Source organism: Podarcis muralis, chromosome 17 (assembly GCF_964188315.1).
Source record: "Podarcis muralis chromosome 17, rPodMur119.hap1.1, whole genome shotgun sequence".
Classification (NCBI taxonomy): Eukaryota; Metazoa; Chordata; class Lepidosauria; order Squamata; family Lacertidae; genus Podarcis; species Podarcis muralis.
The window spans coordinates 8724690-8747819 of record NC_135671.1 but is presented as its reverse complement, the minus strand read 5'-3'; the positions used below and the strand labels follow the sequence as shown (position 1 = coordinate 8747819).

The 23130-nt window shown below is 47.6% G+C and overlaps 1 protein-coding gene across 3 annotated transcripts; it reads right to left on the bottom strand.

Annotated features, from left to right (window-relative positions):
* Positions 1 to 574: 574 nt before the first annotated feature.
* HOPX (HOP homeobox) lies at positions 575 to 19705 on the bottom strand. Of its 3 annotated transcripts, none has more exons than XM_028712925.2 (3): positions 19024 to 19705; positions 4588 to 4765; positions 575 to 1662 (listed from the first exon to the last, which is right to left on the bottom strand). In XM_028712925.2, the coding sequence occupies exons 2-3, from the start codon at positions 4729 to 4731 to the stop codon at positions 1585 to 1587; spliced, it is 222 nt and encodes a 73-aa protein (XP_028568758.1). In that variant the 5' UTR covers positions 4732 to 4765; positions 19024 to 19705; the 3' UTR covers positions 575 to 1584. The 3 variants fall into 3 exon arrangements, with proteins under 3 accessions (XP_028568758.1, XP_077777386.1, XP_077777387.1); XM_077921260.1 differs by lacking the exon at positions 19024 to 19705 and adding an exon at positions 11024 to 11090; XM_077921261.1 differs by lacking the exon at positions 19024 to 19705 and adding an exon at positions 11032 to 11059.
* Positions 19706 to 23130: the final 3425 nt, after the last annotated feature.

Sequence of the window (23130 nt, the reverse complement as noted above, 5' to 3'; positions counted from 1 at the left end):
TGACAATCAGAAGGTCGGCGGTTCGAATCCCTGTGACAGGATGAGCTCCCGTTGCTCGGTCTCAGCTCCTGCCAACCTAGCAGTTCGAAAGCACAAAGTGCAAGTAGATAAATAGGTACCACTCCGGCGGGAAGGTAAACGGCGTTTCCGTGCGCTGCTCTGCTTCTCCAGAAGCGGCTTAGTCATCCTGGCCACATGACCCGGAAGCTGTACGCCAGCTCCCTCGGCCAATAAAGCGAGATGAGCGCCGCAACCCCAGAGTCGGCCACGACTGGACCTAATGGTCAGGGATCCCTTTACCTTTACCTTACATGACATGTACAAATGGTTTTCCAACATTTTCTTCTTTCATTATGCTTCTACCACCCCCTTTATTTTTATTCCCCAATTGCACCCAAGGCTACTACCACCCCCTGGATCGTTCCAGCGACCCACAGGGAGCAGTATCGCCTACTTTGAGAAAAACTGCTGCTGGCCCTTCTTGGCTTCTGTTTCTTGGTCATACGAGAACACCAGGGGTGGACCTTTAGATGATAAACTGACAGGGTGACCAAATCAACCAGAAGCATGCATATCCAGTCTGATTTAACTTCCATTTTTATTCGCACATTTGGAGGGAAATACTCCTTTTAATTTAGAGGGAATCCCTTTCGGAATACAATAAAATAAATGCGGCAACGGCGTAAGCATGCACAGATTTTCATTCAGTAACACTGGCATCAAATGAAGTACGGGCACGATCCAATCCTGATACTGGGCAGCATGGGCGTTCGTACCTGCATGCTAGGCACTTTACACCAAACCATTCAAGGTTAGTGGACTAACGTCGAACAAATTAAGGCCAGGGATCTGGGGAGTGGGGTGGAAGAATCTGGCTGCACTGACCAATAGTGGGTCGAGATACATTGATATCAGTTATCAGTTTGCACCTGTCTGGGGCTAGTGAGGCTAGATGTCCTGCTGCAGGGATTTCCCCTAGTGTGCCGTGGTGGAGGGTGTCTTCATGGTGCCCAGGGCATGTGGGCATGGCCCAACCCTTGCTGCCGACGCAACGCCCAATGTTCAGTTTGGTTTCCTGCAAGGCTACCTCTCTGCATTCATCATTGCCTACACACTGAAATCGCACCCCAACTTTTTGCCAATGCAGTTGGTTTTCTCGATGTTGATTTCCTGTGCTCTTCAAGTGAGCTCACTTTTTGAGATCCCGTGGCAGGCGATGGACAGACCATTTCCCCCTGCTAAGTCTTCTTGTTCATATTATTAGCTTTGCCACGAATCAAGGCGAATGTTCTTACATTAATCCTAAACTACTCCATGCCACTTTGAAAGGAGCTGCAGCCAGCGGCAGTTGCAGGTCTTCCTTTATAATTTCTATACAAGAATACATTACAACTTGCATATATATAGGTATATCTATATGGTTTTATATCATTATTTACCCCCCCTCAGGTTATGTACATTTTAAATAAGGCAGCAGGTTAAATAACAGACACAATTAGTTTTGATAGTAACATGTTCCGCAGCAAGAATTAATCGATGGACGCCATCAGCTTTCTAGGATTGTCTCTGGAAGGAGAGCTCAAGTCAGTCTCGGACAGACCCACACTCCGAAGGCAGCCCTTCTGACCTCCTCCACTCCGCAAGACGCTTCTTGAACCATTTCTGGGGGAACAAAAGAGACATGGCAGGATGAAAACAGAGAAACTGAGCTGGCACAACAAATGCAGAGGAGGGCATATGGTAATTTCACTGAGGGTGAGCTGCTGGGAGTGCAGAATGCACAGGAAGAAGAATGCGGAGTCAGGGATGGTCTAGTTCGGGGTTTCCCAAACTGTTCTTGAACTACAGTTCCCATCATCCTTAGCTATGAGGACCAGTGGTCAGGGATGATGGGAATTGTAGTCCAAAAACAGCTGGAGACCCAACTTTGGGAAACACTGGTCTAGATACACAGCAGAATGTGATGGTAGATCCGGGGGACGGGACAGTGAGTGGACTGTACCACTTCCACTTCATACTGCAGGGGGGTATTATATATTTTAGAATGTCCTTTTGTGGGGGGGGGGAGGTCCAGGTCCTGCAGGTGAGCAAATTCACACATCAGGGAGAAAGGTTGCCGCACAATCCACTTCCTGCTAGCTTTCTACATGCAGAGAGGGTCCTCATCCCAGGACAAGAGACATTTTAAAAATATGGTCCTCCACTTGCAGCTTGAAGTGGTACAGTCCATTCGAGAACTGCAAGACTCCACCACTCCATTCCTACTTCCTTCTGCTGCGTTGTAGATTAGGAGCCAAACCTAATCTACACTGCACCTGTGCCTTAAAAATTACACTTACAAATTGCAATTCTCGCTCCTCAGCAAAAGCTGTTATGGGAGCGGGATAATCTAGATTGGGACTACAATGCGTCAGCGAGAGAGTTTAATCCTTCCTCTTTGTGCTATTTTCCTCTCGTCTGTTATTTGCTGCAAATCGGGCTGTCAAAGGTAGAAGGGAACATTGCTCAATAGTTATGAATTTCTGTCCCGTGCGGCTGCAGGCTGTTGTTTTTGGACAATAAATATAATCAGACTAAATAGGAAGCAGTGACTTATTTAGAACATGGAGGAAACAAGACATTCTCAGGAAAGGAAAAAGAGCAGAACCAGAATAGCAGACTAGGGGCTGCTATCTCAAAACCCATATTGTGTATACTTTAGATTTTCATACATTTTATACTGCAATGGTTTGGGAAAAAACAAACCTTGAGTTTCAGTGCTGAAAAGCCTAATTTGGGCTTCAGCTGAGTGACGTAGATCTGAAATATGTGACTGAAGGGAAGGCAGCCTCCCCTCGGGCCCGACTTGAGCCAGCGAGAGACCTAGAGATTCTCCTCACCACAATGGGGATCTCATGTTGGTATCAAGTTTCCCACCCACAGTCCTGGCCAATTTGCTATCTTATTGCTTGGAATCATGACAGTGATGAAGTAACCCCAACCCCTTGTTAATGGCGGGTGCCAATGGCATCAGAAGTACAAAATTCACCACATGGTGGGCAGGATAAACCACTAGCAACATGATTGGAGGTACCCCAGAGAGGTACTAAAACCCTGTTAGGCCAGCTCTGTGTCGCTTGATTGCTCAAAAAGTTGATGATTCATAGCTGAATGAATGGTCCCTAATGGAATGAAAACCACTGAGGGCCAGATTAGATTCACCTTAAAAAAAAATAATTAAAAATCACATGCCTATCTTGTTCATTAATAGGCTTGTTGGGGTGGAAGTCTAATTTTAATTAGAGACAGGGGTTGGATCTTCCCGCCAAACCTGCTTTTCCTTCCATCACTACAGACACATCATGCTGGGAGGAAAAGCACAATCGGGGAAGTAAGGAGAAGGTTTTTCTATTTATTCTGATTCAGCAATCATGGCTGGCCCTGTCACACCCCCACCCACCCACCCCCATTCACCACTTCTAGTTTGGCCCTGAGGTAATGTGAGGTGGGGACATAGAGGCCCTGTCCGTGGTTCTGCTGACCAGTTTCACATGTCCAAGTCACCACTTGCTGTTGCAAACGTTGAGAAAGACAAACAGCTTTCTTGGGAGAGAATCATAGAATTGTAGAGTTGGGAGGGACCCTGAGGAATATGCACTATATAAAGGTAAAGGGTAAAGGGACGCCTGACCATTAGGTCCAGTCATGACCGACTCTGGGGTTGCGGCGCTCATCTTGCTTTATTGGCTGGGGGAGCCGGCGTACAGCTTCCGGGTCATGTGGCCAGCATGACTAAGCTGCTTCTGGCGAACCAGAGCAGCGCACGGAAACGCCGCTTACCTTCCCGCCGGAGCGGTACCTATTTATCTACTTGCACTGCGTGCTTTCGAATTGCTAGGTTGGCAGGAGCAGGGACCGAGCAACGGGAGCTCACCCCATTGCAGGGATTCGAACCACCGACCTTCTGATCCACAAGCCCTAGGCTCTGTGGTTTAACCCACAGCGCCACCCGCATCCCTGAGGAACATCTAGTCCAGAGCTTTTTAAACTTTTCATGTTGGTGACACACTTTTTGGACACATATCATTTCATGACACATTAATTCAGTTTCAATAGCAAACCGGAGGTTAAACTAACCCCTTTCCAGCCCCGGGAGCATTCACACAAAACACCTACACACTGCAGCCGACACGCTAACGTGTCGCCACACACAGTTTGGAAAACTTTTATCTAGTCCCACTCCCTGCAATGCAGGAATATATAGCTGTCCCATTTTTAATGGGTCTTTTTTCGATGTTTGATGTTTGATTATATGTTTATATGTATTGGAAGCTGCCTGCCAGAGTGGCTGGGGCAACCCAGCCTGAATGGGCAAGGTATAAATAATAAAATTATTGTGATGATGATTATGATTATATGGAGATCAAACTTGCAACCTTGGCGTTATCAGCACCACACTCTAACCAACTGAGCTATCTCCAGCCAGCGAGAGGCTGTGGTTAGGAAGACACTTTGAAAGCACTGAGACCAAGGGAGAGGCTATGGTCCCTACAGGCCTGGATCCTGGGGTCAGAGCTGGCCTTTGCGTTCTGCGGCTCAGTCACTCACCAGAGTCTCTTCCTCAGACAGTCCTGCCTCAGCAGCTATGAGGCAAAGGGTGGCTGGGTCCGGGTGCTTGTTGACTTTGTTGAAGTTGTACTCCAGAATCTCTATCTGTTCCTCTGTGGGGCTGGTTGCCGTTTCGGTGGACATCTTCTCTTGGCACAAGTTTGCTTGCAACAGGGAGCTGCGGAGAAAGGCATAGGGACAGCAGAGTCAAACCCTGCATGTAGTTAATTACCCAATCACCCTCTTTGGTGCAACTGAAACAATTTTTTGGGGAACAATTTTTGGGGGGGATGCTGCCTTACTGAGTCCTACTGTTGGTCCATCTAGTTCACAATTGTCTACACTAGTGTTCTTCAATCTTTGGTTCCCCCAGACTTTGTTGGACTACAACTACCGTCATCCTTGATCATTGGCTAAGATGTCTGAGGATGATGGGAGATGTAGTCCAACAACATCTGGGGACCCAAAGTGGGATTGCACTGGTCTACAATGACTGCCAGTGACTCTTCACAGGTTCAGGAGTCTTGCCTGCCGATGCCAGACAGAGGATCTGGGACCTTCTACATGCCAAGCAGACGGTCTACCACTGAGCTAAGACCCTTCTGAAAAATTGTCCAATCTTGCCATTCATCATTTAAACGTGAAATGCTGAATTTGTAATCTGCATGTACGATCGCCCTGTGTAAAATCCAAGGCACGGGTGCTTCACCGTTAATGACAACTTCTGCTCGTTTGTGGTGAAACTATCAACTGAGAAACAAGTAGCTTGTTGGATTCTGTTCACGATTCGCAAGACCATTTTATTTGGCATTTCCCACTTTGCGTTTAGAATGAATGAAGAGATCAAGCTCCTTGTTGAGATGACCTGGGCAGGCCAATCCGATGGTTTCTGCTCATAGCTGTCAACGTTTCCCTTTCTTTAAGGGAAATTCCCTTATACTGAATGGGATTCCTCACAAGAAAAGGGAAAAGTTGACAGCTATGCTTCTGCTACAACAGCCGCTGCAAGCTGCAGTTTAAGTCACCATCCTCTGCACACCTGACAGCAAAATACAAAGCACTGGAAGAGTCGTGGTGTTGATACAGTGCAGCCACACCGACGACTATTACCGCAGAATCTCTGGAAGTTCCTTCAAGTCACTCGCCACCCACACAACATGCCCAATGCATAGAGCAAAGCAACATGTGGCAACGACCAGACATCACCATGACGTCAATGCACCCAAAGGCCTGCTCCTTCATATATTGTGTGCATTTGTGCAGAAAGACGTCTCGCGAGCGCACGCACATGCCCTCGGACATCCCATTCTGTCCCTGTCAAGGTCACCCACTTTTTGAGGTGGTGCTAAAGCGAGGCGGAATACCCGGAATTGGCTGTTCTGTTTATAAATAGCGTGTTGGTTTTATGTTTGCTGAGCTGCATCTGAAACCAAACCCATTTCCTCATTTCTCAAAAAAGGACTCTCCTGAATTAGGAATGGGTAACTCAGTAAATAATTCAGCAGACAAGGAAAGAATTATATTGTTAGGGTTGCTGTGGCTCATGATTCCCTAATGGACTGCAATTTCTCCTGCTTGGTGGCCGGTGTGGTTCCCCCCCCCCCCCAGTTTTAGAAATTTAAATGTGTAGGACTTAACAGCATATTATTCGCAAGAACTTTCAACACAGTCTTTAAAAAAGAAAAAAGAAAGAACAGAAGAACAGCCTCAGCGGGGGGGGGGGGGATTTAGGGGGGTGATGTTTAACCTACAGCTTTGCCACCCCCAAATCACCCTCCTAGCTGCTGTTCAGAACTGACATTTGACCTTATTTTGACTTCAACAACTGGAAGGGGGAAAAATCACTGGAGGTAATTGGGAGTGGAGAATCTAGTAGGCAAACTTTTGCCTTTCATATAGGACTTCTTCCAGGGTTGTAGCTACAAGGTGGAGGGAGGGTCTAGCCAGGGTTTTTGCCCCAGGTGAAGCCTCCAGAGCGGTGTCATTAATGCTGTGTGTGTGTGTGTGTGAGAGAGAGAGAGAGAGAGAGAGAGTGAATGTGCATGGGGGCGCCAAATTGGGTCTTTGACCTGGCTGAAATAAAGCCTAGTTTCGCCACTGCTTCTTCAGGGATGACTACTAGGGATGACTGAGATCTATGCCATGCATTTAAAGCACATCCAACACACATTTAAAACACATAACTTCCCCCAAAGAATCATGAGAACTCTGGTTTTCCCCTCACAGAGCTACAATTCCCAGCATCCTCAACAAGCCACAGTTCCCAGGATTCCTTGGGAGACGTCATGTGCTTTAAATGTATGTTGGATGTGCTTTCAACATATGGTTAGATCTGCACACAGAAATACACAAATTCATGGAGGAAAAATGCTATCAGCGACTCCAGGATCAGAGGCAGCACGTTGTTCTTGCCTGCCTAGAACATCCTTAGAGTTCTGGTTAACTCAGTCCCTAGTACCATTTTTCAATATCAAACTGCTCTGTGCTGGCATTATTTGGAAACACAATAAAACTGCTAAAATGTAGTAAAACTGGTACTGACTCTCACTCATCCTCCCCAGGCTTTTCAGCTGTTCCTTCCCACCTTTAGAGGTTTCAACCACAACCCTTGAAAGTTTTGGAAAAAAACAGGAAAGCAGTTTTGGGGATGTTGATGCAGATACTGGTATCAACATTTCAGAAGCAGCAAAACTGAGACGCAGAATGGCAAAGAAACTTCACCAAGGTTAACAGAGAAGCGCAAAGCCACAGAAGGAAATTGATTACATCTCCTGTCTCCAGATCTATCTAAACCACCGGACGTGATGCTCTTTGGCAATATTTAAGCCTCTGCAGAGAGATACAAAAATAACACCAAGATATCCTTTGTATCCTTTGAAAGTGATTTTTTTTTTTTACCATTATATGACTTTGATGCTGTTGATGGATCTTCTTTGAAGTAAACACAACAAAGAGCCTTGAGGATTAATGAACTGTTGCACAAACTTTGGTGGACTAATGTCCACTTCGTCAGATGCGTGAAGGTTAAACCTGAGCATGCATGTACAGTGGTACCTCGGGTTACATACGCTTCAGGTTACATACGCTTCAGGTTACAGACTCCACTAACCCAGAAATAGTACCTCGGGTTAAGAACTTTGCTTCAGGATAAGAACAGAAATCGTGCTTTGGCGGTGCAGCAGCAGTGGGAGGCCCCATTAGCTAAAGTAGTGCTTCAGGTTAAGAACAGTTTCAGGTTAAGAATGGACCTCTGGAATGAATTAACTACTTAACCCGAGGTACCACTGTACACGGTACACATGTTCAGGAGGCACTGGAATCCCAAAAGTACAGACAGTCACCTCTTTCAGACGTCCTCCTTATTGAGCATTCATCAGGATTTGCACTCTCAATGGTATTGGGGCAATCATCCGTGACCCTGCTTTTAATATTATTTGCACCTGCAAAAGTTTTGGGGAGCTTCGTTCCCATTTAGTGCATATTGTGCACCTTTATTCAAAATCCTATAGCTTTTCATGCCACAAATGTCTGTGTGTCTCACTTCTTTTTTGCACCACAGGCCTTCCAGATAGCAATAATGTGGTAACAATGGAGAAGCATGTGTATAAAAGAGGGTGCAGAGAAAGGTTTCCAAGGAGATAGGAAGTGCTACAGCCCAAGTCCTGCCCATGTTCTGTCATTGCCCATCCTGCTAGTTGAACAAAATCATAGAATCATAGAGTTGGAATAGACCACAAGGGCCATCGAGTCCAACCCCCTGCCCACAGCAGCAAAGTATCAGACCTGTACAGTGGCGTAGCGTGGGGGGTGCAGGGGGGGCCGGCCGCACCGGGCGCAACATCTGGGGTTAGGGCAAATCCATGGGTCAGGGGGCGCAAATCCACGGGTTAGGGGGCGCAAATTACTTGCCTTGCCCCAGGTGCTGACAACCCACGCTACGCCACTGGACCTGTAAAAGGGATGGCAAAAACGGACAGCGACAAAACCAGCAAGACTTGCACACTAAAGTCTCTCCTCCTCCCAGGGGGAGGGGTTGTGAGCAGGAGCCGACCCCCGCATCACGCAGGGGGCGTTCTGCCCCCTGCCCTCTCATCATCGCTGGCGCGCCACACCTCCCAGTTGGGCACCCAATCGGGTGACACTGCAGGGGCGTGGTTTAGCTGCTCAAATGTGGCCGCGCCAGCTCTCCCCTCTCCCCCACTGCGCTACTGATTTTCACGAGTCACCCACCCACCACTCCCTTTAGTGCGTAGCTTCTCACTTGACCTTGCTATGGACCCATGGTTGGTCGCCCTGGTTGCCCGGGCGGCCCGGTAGGAGTTTTTTTTTCCAATTGGCGAATTGGCACCGGCCTCTTGGTTTTCCCCCGCCTACCTCATAGCAATCGTCACAACTTTCTTGGTATTGGGTGGTTAGGCACTGGAATGTGTTGTTGGTGTATGGAAGGGCAAGGTGTGGCCATCGCCTACCCCTTCACTTTTGGTTATTCCGTTAAAGGAATCCGGTGGTCGTGGATCCTGTCCGATGCCCTGTGTGGCGGGGGGCCATGGCACGACCCCCGGTGACATCAGGGGAGAGCTTCTAGTTGTATTTGCATCAACAGGCTCCCCCTACTGGTGGTTAACCCCTTGTTAGACTCACCCCTCTCCGAGCGGGTGGAGTCAAATTTGGAGTTGTCCAATGCCTAAGCCAATACCTTCTCACATGCTGTAATCAATAAAGTTGTGGCCTTCTTTGCCCATTAACCTAATATACTGTGTCCACGTGTCTATTATTCTCAAGCGGGGGACAGGTCCTTGAGTCACAAGCCTCCTGCCTTGAAACACCCTAATAAAGCAAAACAAATTCACCACAAATGCACTATGACAAGGACAGGTACTATATATTGCAGAATACACCTGCAATAAACATCAGTCTGGAGAGGCCCAATGATTGTTACCTTATTAACAGTGATTGTTCACAAAAGAGCCTTTTGTAACACATAGTGCTGACAACCCGGTAAGTCAACTAACACAAGTACTTTAGTGATAAAGAAATCCACTGGGCAGTGACTGTTCCTTGAAGCGACTTGCCTAATTCACTCCCCCGGAGAGCCAGGGTGGCCTAATGGTTAGAGCGTTGGACTCAAACCTGGGAGAGAAGGGTTTGAATCTCCACTCAGCCATGAGTGGGCTGCATCAATAGGAGTATAGCATCTAGATCAAGGGAAGTAATAGTGCCACTGTATTCTGCTCTGGTCAGACCTCACCTGGAGTACTGTGTCCAGTTCTGGGCACCACAGTTCAAGAAGGACACTGACAAACTGGAACGTGTCCAGAGGAGGGCAACCAAAATGGTCAAAGGTCTGGAAACGATGCCTTATGAGGAACGGCTAAGGGAGCTGGGCATGTTTAGCCTGGAGAAGAGGAGGTTAAGGGGTGATATGATAGCCATGTTCAAATATATAAAAGGATGTCACATAGAGGAGGGAGAAAGGTTGTTTTCTGCTGCTCCAGAGAAGTGGACACGGAGCAATGGATCCAAACTACAAGAAAGAAGATTCCACCTAAACATTAGGAAGAACTTCCTGACAGTAAGAGCTGTTCGACAGTGGAATTTGCTGCCAAGGAGTGTGGTGGAGTCTCCTTCTTTGGAGGTCTTTAAGCAGAGGCTTGACAACCATATGTCAGGAGTGCTCTGATAGTGTATCCTGCTTGGCAGGGGGTTGGACTCGATGGCCCTTGTGGTCTCTTCCAACTCTATGATTCTATGAAGCTCACTGGGCGTCCTTGGGCCAGTCGCAATCTCGTAACCTAACCTACCTCACAGGGTTCCTGTGAGGATGAAATGGGGAGGAGGAGAACCATGTACACCACCTCAGGGTCCCTGGAAGATAAAGGTGGTGTATTAATTAATTAATTAACTATTAATTATAATTAATTAATTAAATACCCTGAACATGGCAGCTCCCATCCTGCTGATTCTCCCAGGTTTAAAAGTGAACTGGGGATTTAAATCAGGGATTTAAAGTAAGGTTAAAAAAAAATGTAAAGGACCCCTGGATGGTTAAGTCCAGTCAAAGGCGACTATGGGGTTGCGGCGCTCATCTCGCTTTCAGGCCAAGGGAGTCAGAGTTTGTCCACAGACAGCTTTCCGGGTCGTGTGGCCAGCATGACTAAACCGCTTCTGGCACAATGGGACACCGTGACAGAAACCAGAGCGCATGGAAACGCCATTTACCTTCCCACCACAGTGGTATCTATTTATCTACTTGCACTGGTGTGCTTTTGAACTGCTAGGTTGGCAGGAGCCAGGACAGAGCAACGGGAGCTCACCCAGTCGTGGGGATTCGAACCACCAACCTTCTGATCAGCAGGCCCAAGAGGGGACCACAGCGCCACCCGCATCCCATTTTTAAAGTGCAGCATGGTTGGGTGGGTTGGGGAAGATGACTTACTTTTTTACCTGAAACTGATGGTTCCTGCAGAGTTTCGTTCTCCCCTTCCCAAAGAATGCAAAACAAAACAAAATGCAGTCAGCTGATCTGTGCTCATGGGGAAAGACTGAAGTTGCTCCTCATATCCAAATTCAAGTCCTTGTGGGTGTGGACTACTCTGGTCTAATGTGAAGCAAAGGAAATTGGATAATGCTAACTAATGCTCCAAGGTGGACCAGCCCCGTGTTCCTAGGGAGACTTAATCCTGCACACGAGCAGATTGGCACATCCAGTTTGGCTGGCAGCAAAGGCTCATGTCAGTAAATTGTGACACCCCCACCACAACGCGTTCCATAAATAGAACCTGCAAGAACCAATTCGGAAGTCAGTGAAGCAAACAACTCTGTAGGCAGGAAGCTTATTGAAAGAGGAATATCTTAGACAGCCTTCATGCTACTAAGGTGTTTACGCTTAAACTGCAGGTTTGTTTTTTTTATGAAGACGGCATCATCTGTGTGGGTCTGATAATTATCAGGAGCAAAGTATATTATTATTATTATTATTATTATTATTATTATTATTATTATTATTATTATTATTATTTTATTTGTACCCCGCCCATCTGGCTGGGTTTCCCCAGCCACTCTGGGCGGCTTCCACAGAAACCAAAAATACACTAAAATGTCACACATTAAAAACTTCCCTGAACAGGGCTGCCTTAAGATGTCTTCTGGATGTCAGGTAGTTGTTTATCGCTTTGACATCTGATGGGAGGGCGTTCCACAGGGCAGGCGCCACTACCAAAAAAGCCGATGGGGGTGGAGGTATACTGGACCGAGGCCATTTAGGGCTTTAAAGGTCAGCACCAACACTTTGAATTGTGCTCGGAAACGTACTGGGAGCCAATGTAGGTCTTTCAAGATCGGTGTTATGTGGTCTCGGCGGCCGCTCCCAGTCACCAGTCTAGCTGCCGCATTCTGGATTAGTTGTAGTTCCTGGGTCACCTTCAAAGGTAGCCCCACGTAGAGCGCATTGCAGTAGTCCAAAGTAGGAGTTGGTAGGGAAATTTAACCCTTTCCTCCCCATCTTGTGGTCGCCAAGGGGCAGCCCCCCTCTAAGCTGCTACTTGCATTAAGAAGAAACCCCCCCATTAATCTCTTCTGGGGATTTTCAAAGCAAATACCAGATTCAGAAAAGGGATCTTCCTCAGGTCTGTGGCAAGATGAATTTTCCGGCCCTTACCTGCTGCAGTCCAGATAATTATTAGCACCACAGCTGATGCTATTTGCATTTTTTTTAAGCCACACACAACTGCACCTTACATGCAAAGAGCTACTTAATGCCAAATTTTGTTTCCCCCTCAAGCCGTATCTACCGTGCTGACAGAGCACTTAGCAAACTCGCATTTTAAAATATGAAATCCGTGTTTTGCCTAACAAATGCGAACGGGAATGTTGAGGACTGTAGGAAGCACGTGCAAACTTGGTGATGCCCCCTTCATTTCTGTCTGAATAGCCTTTACTGAAATACAGCTTTATATAACTCCTGCATTCGCCCCAACAATCATTAGCTACCTGCTAACAGCAACCGGCTGACCTGGCACTCCCAAGGATGGAGCCGTAGAGCACACTGGGCTCATTCACCAAAGGTTGTTTTGGGATTGTTCTGTCCCCAATTTGAATAGAAACTTAATCCCAAACCAGCCTGTCTTCCAGGAAGCACAGCTTTGTTGCTCGTTCTTCCCTGCTCACTCAGCAACCCTTTGGCAGCTCTTGGGTCCCGAGGAGAGAATAGCTGTGCTGTGGTGCTCAGCCCCCCTGCGAAAAGCTCGAGTAGGCCAAGGTTGGCTCTGCATATTAATTCGCCGAGCGGTGCCAGCAAAGAGCCGTGGCAATGTGTCAAGTGCCACAGTGTCTTCTTCCAGTGGAACCAAATCAGCGAGAATAGGTTGGAGAGTTAGGGCTCTTCCGGACTAGTCTGTTTATCGTGCACTCACGATTATTTCATACCCTCAACTGCCCCAATTAAATCAGGACATCCTGGTTTGGGGTGTCATGCTCCCAGCATGGTGCACAATGCTGGTGGCACTGTGGGTTAAACCACAGAGGCTAGGACTTGCCGATCAGAAGGTCGGCGGTTCGAATCCCCGTGACGGGGTGAGCTCCCATTGCTCAGTCCCTGCTCCTGCCAACCTAGCAGTTCAAAAACACATCAAAGTGCAAGTAGATAAATAGGTACCACTCTGGCGGGAAGGTAAACGGCGTTTCCGTGCGCTGCTCTGGTTCGCCAGAAGCAGCTTAGTCATGCTGGCCACATGACCCGGAAGCTGTACACTGGCTCCCTTGGCCAATAAAGCGAGATGAGCGCCGCAACCCCAGGGGCGGTCATGACTGGACCTAATGGTCAGGGGTCCCTTTACCTTTACTTATGTTGGAGGGTGTGCTATTAGTGCTCATGATGGTATTATTGGAGCGGTTATACATGATCCCACTTTCAATGTCCGTTTGAACATACTGAGTCATTTCCAACCCAAGAGTTCAGTGCATCATCATTTATTGGTTTTTAATGGTCTTACATTGGCTTGTGTGTGGTCTATCGCCTTGCCGTATTTTTAGGGAAAGTGTGGTCTCTAAGCATTCAAATAAATAATTTATACCAATGTTTTTATTGACTTTGTTGTCATTTAGAGCACTGCATACTGCCTTGTTGCGTTTTTAGAAAAAGTGTGAGCTATACGTATTTTCAATAAATACATAAATAAATTTATAATACCTGAATGGGGATGAAACTAATATAGAAACTAATATGTCAATTAAACTAATACGGCAATTGGCAGAGGGTTGGCGGGGTGTGGGGGTTATGGTCTGGCTGACTACTCCTCTCTCTTTATTTAATTTCTTGCATTTCTATACTACCCAATAACCAAAGTTTTCTGGACGGTTTAAACTAAAAATATTTAAATCACGATGCACAATGCACACGACATCTGAGATACAGCACGGTATAGAGTCAAAACGTACCACAGAAGAGACAGCTGTGCAAATGATCTCAAATGCACTTTCTGAAAGGCCTGAAAGGACAATACAAAAGGGCTTCACCTGGCGCTGACAATACTACAATGTGGGCCTTAGGAGAGCCTCCCTGGAGATGAGGCACTGAGGCACCACCCCTGAAAATGCCCTATTCCCATTAATCATCTGTCACCCCTCATTTCATAGGTATAGCTGGAGAAGGGCCTCTGAAGATGACCTTACAGTCCAGAAAGGTGTGGATGTGCATATCCTCCAGCTCGCTTGGCCTCAAGCCACTTCTAGCTTTAAAACTGAACATGAGAATTTTGAACTGAGTCTCCTGGAAACAAACTGGTAGCCAGTTCTGACAACATAGGTAAAGGTAAAGGTACCCCTGCCCATACGGGCCAGTCGTGTCCGACTCTAGGGTTGTGCGCCCATCTCACTTAAGAGGCCGGGGGCCAGCGCTGTCCGGAGACACTTCTGGGTCATGTGGCCAGTGTGACAAGCTGCATCTGGCGAGCCAGCGCAGCACACGGAAACACCGTTTACCTTCCTGTCAGTAAGCGGTCCCTATTTATCTACTTGCACCCGGAGGTGCTTTCGAACTGCTAGGTTGGCAGGCGCTGGGACCGAGCAACGGGAGCGCACCCCGCCACGGGGATTCGAACCGCCGACCTTTCGATCGGCAAGTCCTAGGCACTGAGGCTTTAACCCACAGCACCACCCGCGTCCCAATATTATGGTGCCAGCATAATCTATATTGGCCAGTCCCAGTTAACAGCGTGGTGGCGCTATTTTGGACAAACACAGGTTCCTGTCCCCTTTTGAAAGGCAGCTCCATATAGTGGCCTAGCATGGGTTGCCAGGGTCCGGGGCCGTGCGGTTGGGTGTAGGAAATGGACAGAATACACATGCGCTTCAACTGCCTAGCAGCGCCCGCGTCACCCAGGATGAAATGTTTGCAGGTATGATGGAGTCATGAGACCCCAGAGCCAGGGAGATAAGTAACTATACAACCTTCAGAAGGCAGCCCTGTATAGGGAAGATTTTTTTTTTTAATGTTTGATGTTTTATTATGTTTTTATGCAAGTAGGAAGCTGCCCAGAGTAGCTGGGCAACCCAGTCAGATGGGCGGGGTATAAATAATAAAATTATTATCCTTATTATTATGGAATAAAGGTAAAGGGACCCCTGACCATTAGGTCCAGTTGTGACCGACTCTGGGGTTGCGGCGCTCATCTCGCTTTATTGGCCGAGGGAGGCGGCGTACAGCTTCCGGGTCACGTGGCCGGCATGACTAAGCTGCTTCTGGCGAACCAGAGCAGCGCACGGAAACGCCGTTTACCTTCCCGCTGGAGCGGTACCTATTTATCTACTTGCACTTTGATGTGCTTTCAAACTGCTAGGTTGGCAGGAGCAGGGACCGAGCAACGGGAACTCACCCTGTCGTGGGGATTCAAACCGCCAACCTTCTGATCGGCAAGTCCTAGGCTCTGTGGTTTAACCCACAGCGCCACCCGCGTCCCAATATTATGGAATAGGACATACCTATTTTTATCAGAGAAATGTTGAAGGGTATGGTGCATGTGTGTGCACCAACTCTCTCTCTCTCTCACACACACACACACACACACACACACCTCAACTGGATTTTTAGTCTGGCTGTGAATCTTCCACAGCTGGCTGCTGGCCCAAACAGTAAAATTCTGGTCAGGCCAGTAAAATCCCTAAGCAAGTGGCACTTCTTAATTGGCAGTTGAGTTGCCAACCCAGCCTGAGCTAGCCCTGCACGCAGCAGGAAGCCATTCCCATCAGGCCCGGGTTGTTTCCAATGTAAGTCCTACTCAGACCAGACACATTGAAATTAATAGATAAGGCTCTCTTAGCTCCACCATTTTCAGTAGCTAAAGCCTGAGTATAGGTGAGCTGGAGACAGTCATCTGTGGGCAGAGAGCAACTAATGTCTTAAGATGTTGCTCAGGCGATACCTTGGCAAACATGTCTCCATCCCATGTTTCCTAAGATATTGCAGGGGTGGAGGCTGCAAGAGGGTTGGGAAAGCGGGAGGAAGGAAGATCTGGCCACTGGGATGCCTGCCAACCCTCCTCTGCAAATGCCATTGCCTGTGGTTTTCCACCCCTCTCCCCAGGCAGATCACGTCCATGTTTGGAGTCTAGTTGGGGTAGATGTTTGAAGGAAGATAACTGTCCGTCTAGTCAAAGCTATGGTTTTCCCAGTAGTGATGTATGGAAGTGAGAGCTGGACCATAAAGAAGGCTGATCACCGAAGAATTGATGCTTTTGAATCCTGGTGCTGGAGGAGACTCTTGAGAGTCCCATGGACTGCAAGAAGATCCAACCTCTCCATTCTGAAGGAAATCAGCCCTGAGTGCTCACTGGAAGGACAGATCCTGAAGCTGAGGCTCCAATACTTTGGCCACCTCATGAGAAGAGAAGACTCCCTGGAAAAGACCCTGATATTGGGAAAGATTGAGGGCATAAGGAGAAGGGGACGACAGAGGACGAGATGGTTGGACAGTGTTCTCGATGCCACCAGCATGAGTTTGACCAAACTGTGGGAAGCAGTGGAAGACAGGAGTGCCTGGTGTGCTCTGGTCCAGGGGGTCACGAAGAGGCGGACACGACTAAACAACTAAACAACAACAACAAGCTGCAGCAGGGGAGAACTGGCCTGTAGGGAAATATTGAAGCAGCCTTCTCTTACCCATTGTGCCAGTCCTTCAACTGCACCCCCACATTAACATTACCAAAAAAAAAGGTAGGGAAACAAAGGGGTTCAACTTTCCACCAACATCCACATCTGCCCTGAGCCACAACAGTACTATTAACAAGGAAATGGATTGATGTTACATGTCAGAAGCACACAACTCTTTTTGAAAAAAGATGGTTCTTTGACCCCACTTGATAATGTTGCAATGACAAGCTAGCACCAAGCAACCACAACAAATGCTCCTCCAAAACACTCTTTGTTTTTGTGTCTCTGTGTGTGCTTTTTTGCAATTTAATCTTAACGATCTTCAGGAGCAGGCCTTCGAGCCTTGCCAAGAACCTTGCCCCACCCCAACTGAAAGGTGAAAAAGCTTCCGGGAGCGTTAATATGACAGAGATTGGCACTTCTGAAACTGGGCACCTGATGCATTCAGCTGAGTCCTCAAATGTCACCCTGGCCACCTGCCTCAGTGACCTGTCCCTGGAATTATTTTTGCTGAGGAACCTAGGGAACAGGTGAAAGAGCATCAAACAAATATCACTTATCAAACAGCTTGTTTGAATAGCAGGTATTTGGCTGGCGGTTGTCTTCCAAGAACAAACAGCAGGCTTCTCATTCCGCCAGAAAGAGAAACCTCTCTGTTTAACATGCTCTTTTCTTCCTAGCTCTGTCATAATTTGACAAGTGTACACCTGAATAATGCATGTTTCTGGAGCCCTGCAGCGCTCAGCACAGCCTTTCAATGGTCCCTGGATCTTGCTGAAAGCCATTGCTCAAGTTGCTATTCTTAGCCTCTGTTTATTTCTCACTCCTTCCATGCTCCTCAGAACAAACTGCTGGCAAGCGCTATCCTCATGGAAAGGGCCATAGGCTATCTTTATAGGGAAACACATACATTCCATGGTTTTTTTTTTTACCAAACTAGAGTTTGCTGAGCTTACAAGGGACCACAGCAGAATGAACAAGGCGAACAGGGGCTGCGTATACCCGGTGCATATAAAGCACATGGTTTCTCTCAAAGAATTCTGGGAAGTGTAGTTTCCTCCCTCACAGAGCTTCAACCCTCAGCATCCTTAACAAACTACAGTTCCCAGAATTCTCTGGAGGACCTCATGCGCTTTAGATGTGCTTTAAATGTATGGCATGTATACAACCTGGAGTTTGGCAAACGATAAGCAAACCTTAACAGTCACAAAGCATTATTTCACACATGATTTTTCTATATACAATATGACCACCTCTCGAGGATTTTGCATAGTTTGTTGACTTTTGATGGCTGGTGGTTACTAGCCGGTAAAATTTGCATCCATTAAAAAAATTAGAATCTTGACAGTTGGAGAAAACAAGTCTGACTTTCGCGGCTGATTTCAAAGAAGCCACTTTGCGGATACGAAGGGGAAACTTTTGCCTTTGAAGACACGCCAAACGCAAAAGGATCCTCATTGCCTGTTCCCCCTGGCTCAACTGGTACATTGTAAATGAGCAGTTTCCTACATAAGGTACCATAAATGTCCAATACACTTTTGCAAAAGGCAGGATTGTGAAGCCAAAGTGAATACTTGTAAATATTTGGAGTCTGGTACACATGTGTAGCTGCTCAGATTTTCAGTGGGGAAGTTACGTTTTGAATTCAGCATTCAAGTTGTCTTTTTGAAATGTAACACTTCCCTCTCCAAATCTGAGTACTTTGGACTCGTCAGCATCGTTTGGGTGTTCTGTCGCTGTCACATCATAAAACACCGTTTCACGCCAACTATCTAATGCTATTAGATGCTGAAACCAACGACATGTCAAGAGTGACCATAGAAATATTAAGGTAATCTTTATCAAGGCAACATGCTCATATCAGTACACCTATGAAAATGTCCACAAAAGTGAGCTGGCCATTATCTCTCCCCCACCTCTGTTATTTGTTCCTTTTGACTCTTCCTTCCCTGTACTGTCAAAATGTAGATTGTAAATGCATCTTTCTTTTTCCTCTTCTGCTGTTGCTCTGCCAGTGGCACACACTCGGCAGTGCTTTATAAAACAGCATCCAAAAAACCTACAAGCAGCAGCAGCAAAGATGCAGGAAGAATGCTCTCTGTCTGCAGCATGTAGTTTGGAAGCAAATGACATTCCTCTCCTCCTGGATCTTCTTTCCTAAAGCTGCCCCGGCTTCGTTGCCCATTCCTGACCCCTTTTTGCCTTCCATCAGAGAAGGAGCATCAATGTACCATTAACTTCAGCCTGGGCTCTCAGGTCAGATCAATGCGTTCTGCTCAGTTTTGCACTTACCTGGGGAAGGACCGGATCTTCTTTAAGCAGCCGAGATCCTCCAAGAATGTTTAAGTACCTGTGCAGGCGGTAACCTCAAACAGCTCCTTTCTGCATGTGTGTGAGTGTATGAATGAGAGAAGGAGTGTGTGACAGGCAGGGGTGTGTGTGTGTGTGTGTGTGTGTGTGTGTGTGACTTGAAAAACCTGCACCACAGGCAGACTGAAACTCAACAGCAGCTGCCTTAGCTGTTCAGCTGCTCTCGCTGCTGCAATTCAGGTTTGGCAGTCAGGTTGCTTATGCAGGAGTGTGTGTGTGTGTGTGTGTGTGTTTATGTGTGTCCTCTCCAAATATATCTGCTAAACTCTTCTGCGTTGCAATTCCACCCCCCTCTTCCCATATAACAAAAGCAGGATTCCTTAGGAGCGGAGGAAAGCAGGAGCGAGAACAGAAGGGTGCGGGTTCTTGGCTTGTTTCTGCGGAGTGCGGCGGGTTATGGAGTGCAAGGGAAAGATGCTGCAGCCAGGCCAAGGAGCCCTCGCCCCCTCCGAGGAAGTCGTTTTCATGAGTTCTGCTGGACTTCTGCCACTGCGAGTGTCATCCTGCCAGTTGCCTAATTAACCTCAAGTTGTTTCCCTTTGGGGGATGGAATGTACGTAGAGACCAAACAGAAAAGGGAGGCAGGTCTCTGTTGCAACTTCCAGCTCCTCCGCAAAAGCCGTGCGCTCAGTTTGGTGTGGGCACACCCTGGCATCTGAGCAGGGCACACCGGAACCGAGAGAGAGAGAGAGAGAGAGAGAGAGAGAGAGAGAGAGAGAGAGAGAATGTGCTGTGTGCATGTGCCCAGCGCATGAATGCTGGCACATGTTGCGCAGGGGAAAACATGTGCGAGGATGACTTACCTGCTTGGTACTCGGGAAATGTAGCTACATGTGGGATGAAAGGGCCACTCCCTCCACATCGCCATGGAAGAGGCATGAAGTTCTACCCCAGAGTGTTAAATTCAATCTTGTCCAAATTTCCATTTCTCTTTTTATTTCTTCCCTTTTTTTTTAAATACTTATCTTCAAACAAATTTATATATTTCATTGTTATTTGAATTCCTAAATAGTCCACTTTAGGGAGCTGTGGTGAGAGGGAGCCCAGCATGGGGGGCCGCAGAAGGCTGAGTAGTGGGGTGGGAGGAACACTGCAGACACACACTATAGCCAGGGGTCAGCAAACTTTTTCTTCAGGGGGCCGGTCCACTGTCCCTCAGACCATGTGGAGGGGCTGGACTATATTTTGGAAAAAATTAAAATTAATGAATTCCTTTGCCCCACAAATAACCCAGAGATGCATTTTAAATAAAAGGACACATTCTACTCATGTAAAAACACGCTGTAAGCCAGATTTAGAAGGCGATTGGGCCTGATCCAGCTCCCGGGCCTTAGTTTGCCTGTTGTTGTTGTTGTTGTTTAGTCGTTTAGTTGTGTCCGACTCTTCGTGACCCCATGGACCAGAGCACGCCAGGCACTCCTGTCTTCCACTGCCTCCTGCAGTTTGGTCAAACTCATACTGGTAGCTTCGAGAACACTGTCCAACCATCTCGTCCTCCGTCGTCCCCTTCTCCTTGTGCCCTCCATCTTTCCCAACATCAGGGTCTTTTCCAGGGAGTCTTCTCTTCTCATGAGGTGGCCAAAGTGTTGGAGCCTCAGCTTCACGATCTGTCCTTCCAGTGAGCACTAAGGGCTGATTTCCTTCAGAATGGATAGGTTTGATCTTCTTGCAGTCCATGGGACTCTCAAGAGTCTCCTCCAGCAGCATAATTCAAAAGCATCAATTCTTTGGCGATCAGCCCTTTTTATGGTCCAGCTCTCACTTCCATACATCACTACTGGGAAAACCATAGCTTTATACCTTTAAAGCACAGTCAAAGCCTGGATAGCTCAGTTGGTTAGAGCGTGCTGCTGCTAATGTCAAGCTTGCAGGTTCGATCCCTGTATGGGACATTTTCCTGCATTGCAGGGGGTTGGACTAGATGACCCGTAGGGTCCCTTCCAACTCTACAGTGCTGTGATTCTATGAAAGCATATCCCCTGCTCAAAGGATTATGGGTACTGTAGTTTGCCCCTCACAAAGTAATCGTTCGCAGAAACCCTTAACGAACTATAGTGCCTAGAATTCTTTGAGGGGGGGAAACATGCTTCGAGTGTGCTTTAAAGGTAACAGAATGCTTTTCAAAGAGCCATTGATATCTGGAGTCTGGGATTCTGGAAAATGAATCTATTTACTCCAGATTATATTTCCGGTAAGGGATGCGGGTGGCACTGTGGGTTAACTCACAGAGCCTAGGACTTGCTGATCAGAAGTTCAGCGGTTCAAATCCCCGCAACGGGGTGAGCTCCCGTTGCTCAGTCCCTGCTCCTGCCAACCCAGCAGTTCGAAAGCACGTCAAAGTGCAAGTAGATAAATAGGTATCGCTCTGGCGGGAAGGTAAACGGCGTTTCCGTGCGCTGCTCTGGTTCGCCAGAAGCGGCTTAGGCATGCTGGCCACATAACCTGGAAGCTGTACGCCGGCTCCCTCGGCCAGTAAAGCGAGATGAGCGCCGCAACCCCAGAGTCGGTCACGACTGGACCTAATGGTCCCTTTACCTTTACCTTATATTTTTGGTAGGGTCATAGGAAGCTGCCTTATGCCATCTCTACCTCACAATCACTTACTGGTAGCATCTGTCCAAGATTCCAGATCCAAATCTTCCCCCATCTGCACCTAGCAATGGTGGGGATGGAACCTAAGACCTTTCATAGGCAATGTATGTGCCTCTCTGTCACTGAACCACAGCCCAGTTAAGGTTGGGCTGAATATTTATAATAGGGAGATCCATGGATCACTGTCAATGGCACAAAGTCCCTAATGCCCTTGTGTAAGTGAACAATTTGTGTTCTCAGTTCACCCTGATGCTGTCCAGCAGTGATAAGGAGTGTATGGGTCCCTTCCTCCCCAGTTCTGCAGAAGTGAGAGTCACACCCACCCACATTCACCAGTTTGGGAAGCAGCTGCCCTCTGCCTTGTCTCTCACTTCTCTGCCTTCCCAGTTAAGCTGCATCATGACCCATAGCAAAGCAGAGGGTGCCATCACCACTGCAGGCAGACCTGAAGAGGAACACAAGAGGCTTCAGGAGGAAGCAGAAAGCAAGCACACAGAAGCTGTCATCACCGTGAGTCAAGCTGCAAGGGCTGTTGCACCCAGTCACCCTCGTGGATGACTTATATCATGGAATGGATGTGCAACTCCGTTGACCCTCCTAGACCTCTCAGCAGCTTTCAATGTCATCATCCTTGGCATCCTTTTGGGCCGACTGGCTGGTTTAGAGCTTGAGGGCATGACCTTATGGTGGGAGTGCCATGGATGCAGAGAAATGGTGGGAGCAACCAGCTGGGGAACCACCAAGAGAAGGAGGCTCAGAGCCCAGGGATTGGTGGTGGTGGGAACAACAATGAGTGGCCAGAGGGAGAAGACGAGGAAGAGTTGATGTTGGAAGCTGAGGAGGTAGCAAGGTTTAGTGAGCTGGGAGAGTCTGTGGCAGAGAGAAGTCCAGACTCAGGACAGAAGATGAAGCAGAAGAGCAGGGAAAGGGAGGCCAAGAGGCAGAGATGAGCCAGGCTAGTGTAAAGTCACAAGCTCCCCTCCTCTCCACTTTTGACTCCCAGAAGCAGAAGAGGGCTGAAACAGGCGGAGCAAAGGCAAACTGCTTGAAGACATAGGCTCCGATTGCTTGGGAAAAGGAGGAAGGGACATAGATAGCTGTGGAGAGGCAGGGGCTTTCAGTCTTGCCAACTGATTTCATGGGGCAAGACCACCATGAATGAGCTGCTGTCATAGGAGTCAACTCCTGGGAGCCAAGGGGTCTTCGTTGTCCCCCCCCCAAGCTATAGCAATGGATCCAGAAGTAGCCCTTAGCAATGTAAAGGGCAACCAAAGCAATTTCTGTGCCAGATCTGGGCCTGAACCCTGATTGAAATGGATCTAGAAGGTCAGTTTTCTCCAAAAGCATCTGGATCTTATCCACAACAGAGATGTTTTAAATTTAATTTTTTAAATTTTTTTAAATTTAAGTTTATTATTTCTACCCTGCCCATCGGGC

What these genes read in the sequence shown, in the direction of transcription:
- HOPX (XM_028712925.2), bottom strand. Translation starts at nt 4,731, where the DNA reads ATGTCCACCGAAACGGCAACCAGCCCCACAGAGGAACAGATAGAGATT. An exon ending in TGTCTGAGGAAGAGACTCTG is followed by an intron (nt 1,663 to 4,587) that starts GTGAGTGACTGA and finishes TTGTTCCCCCAG; the next exon opens with AAATGGTTCAAGAAGCGTCT.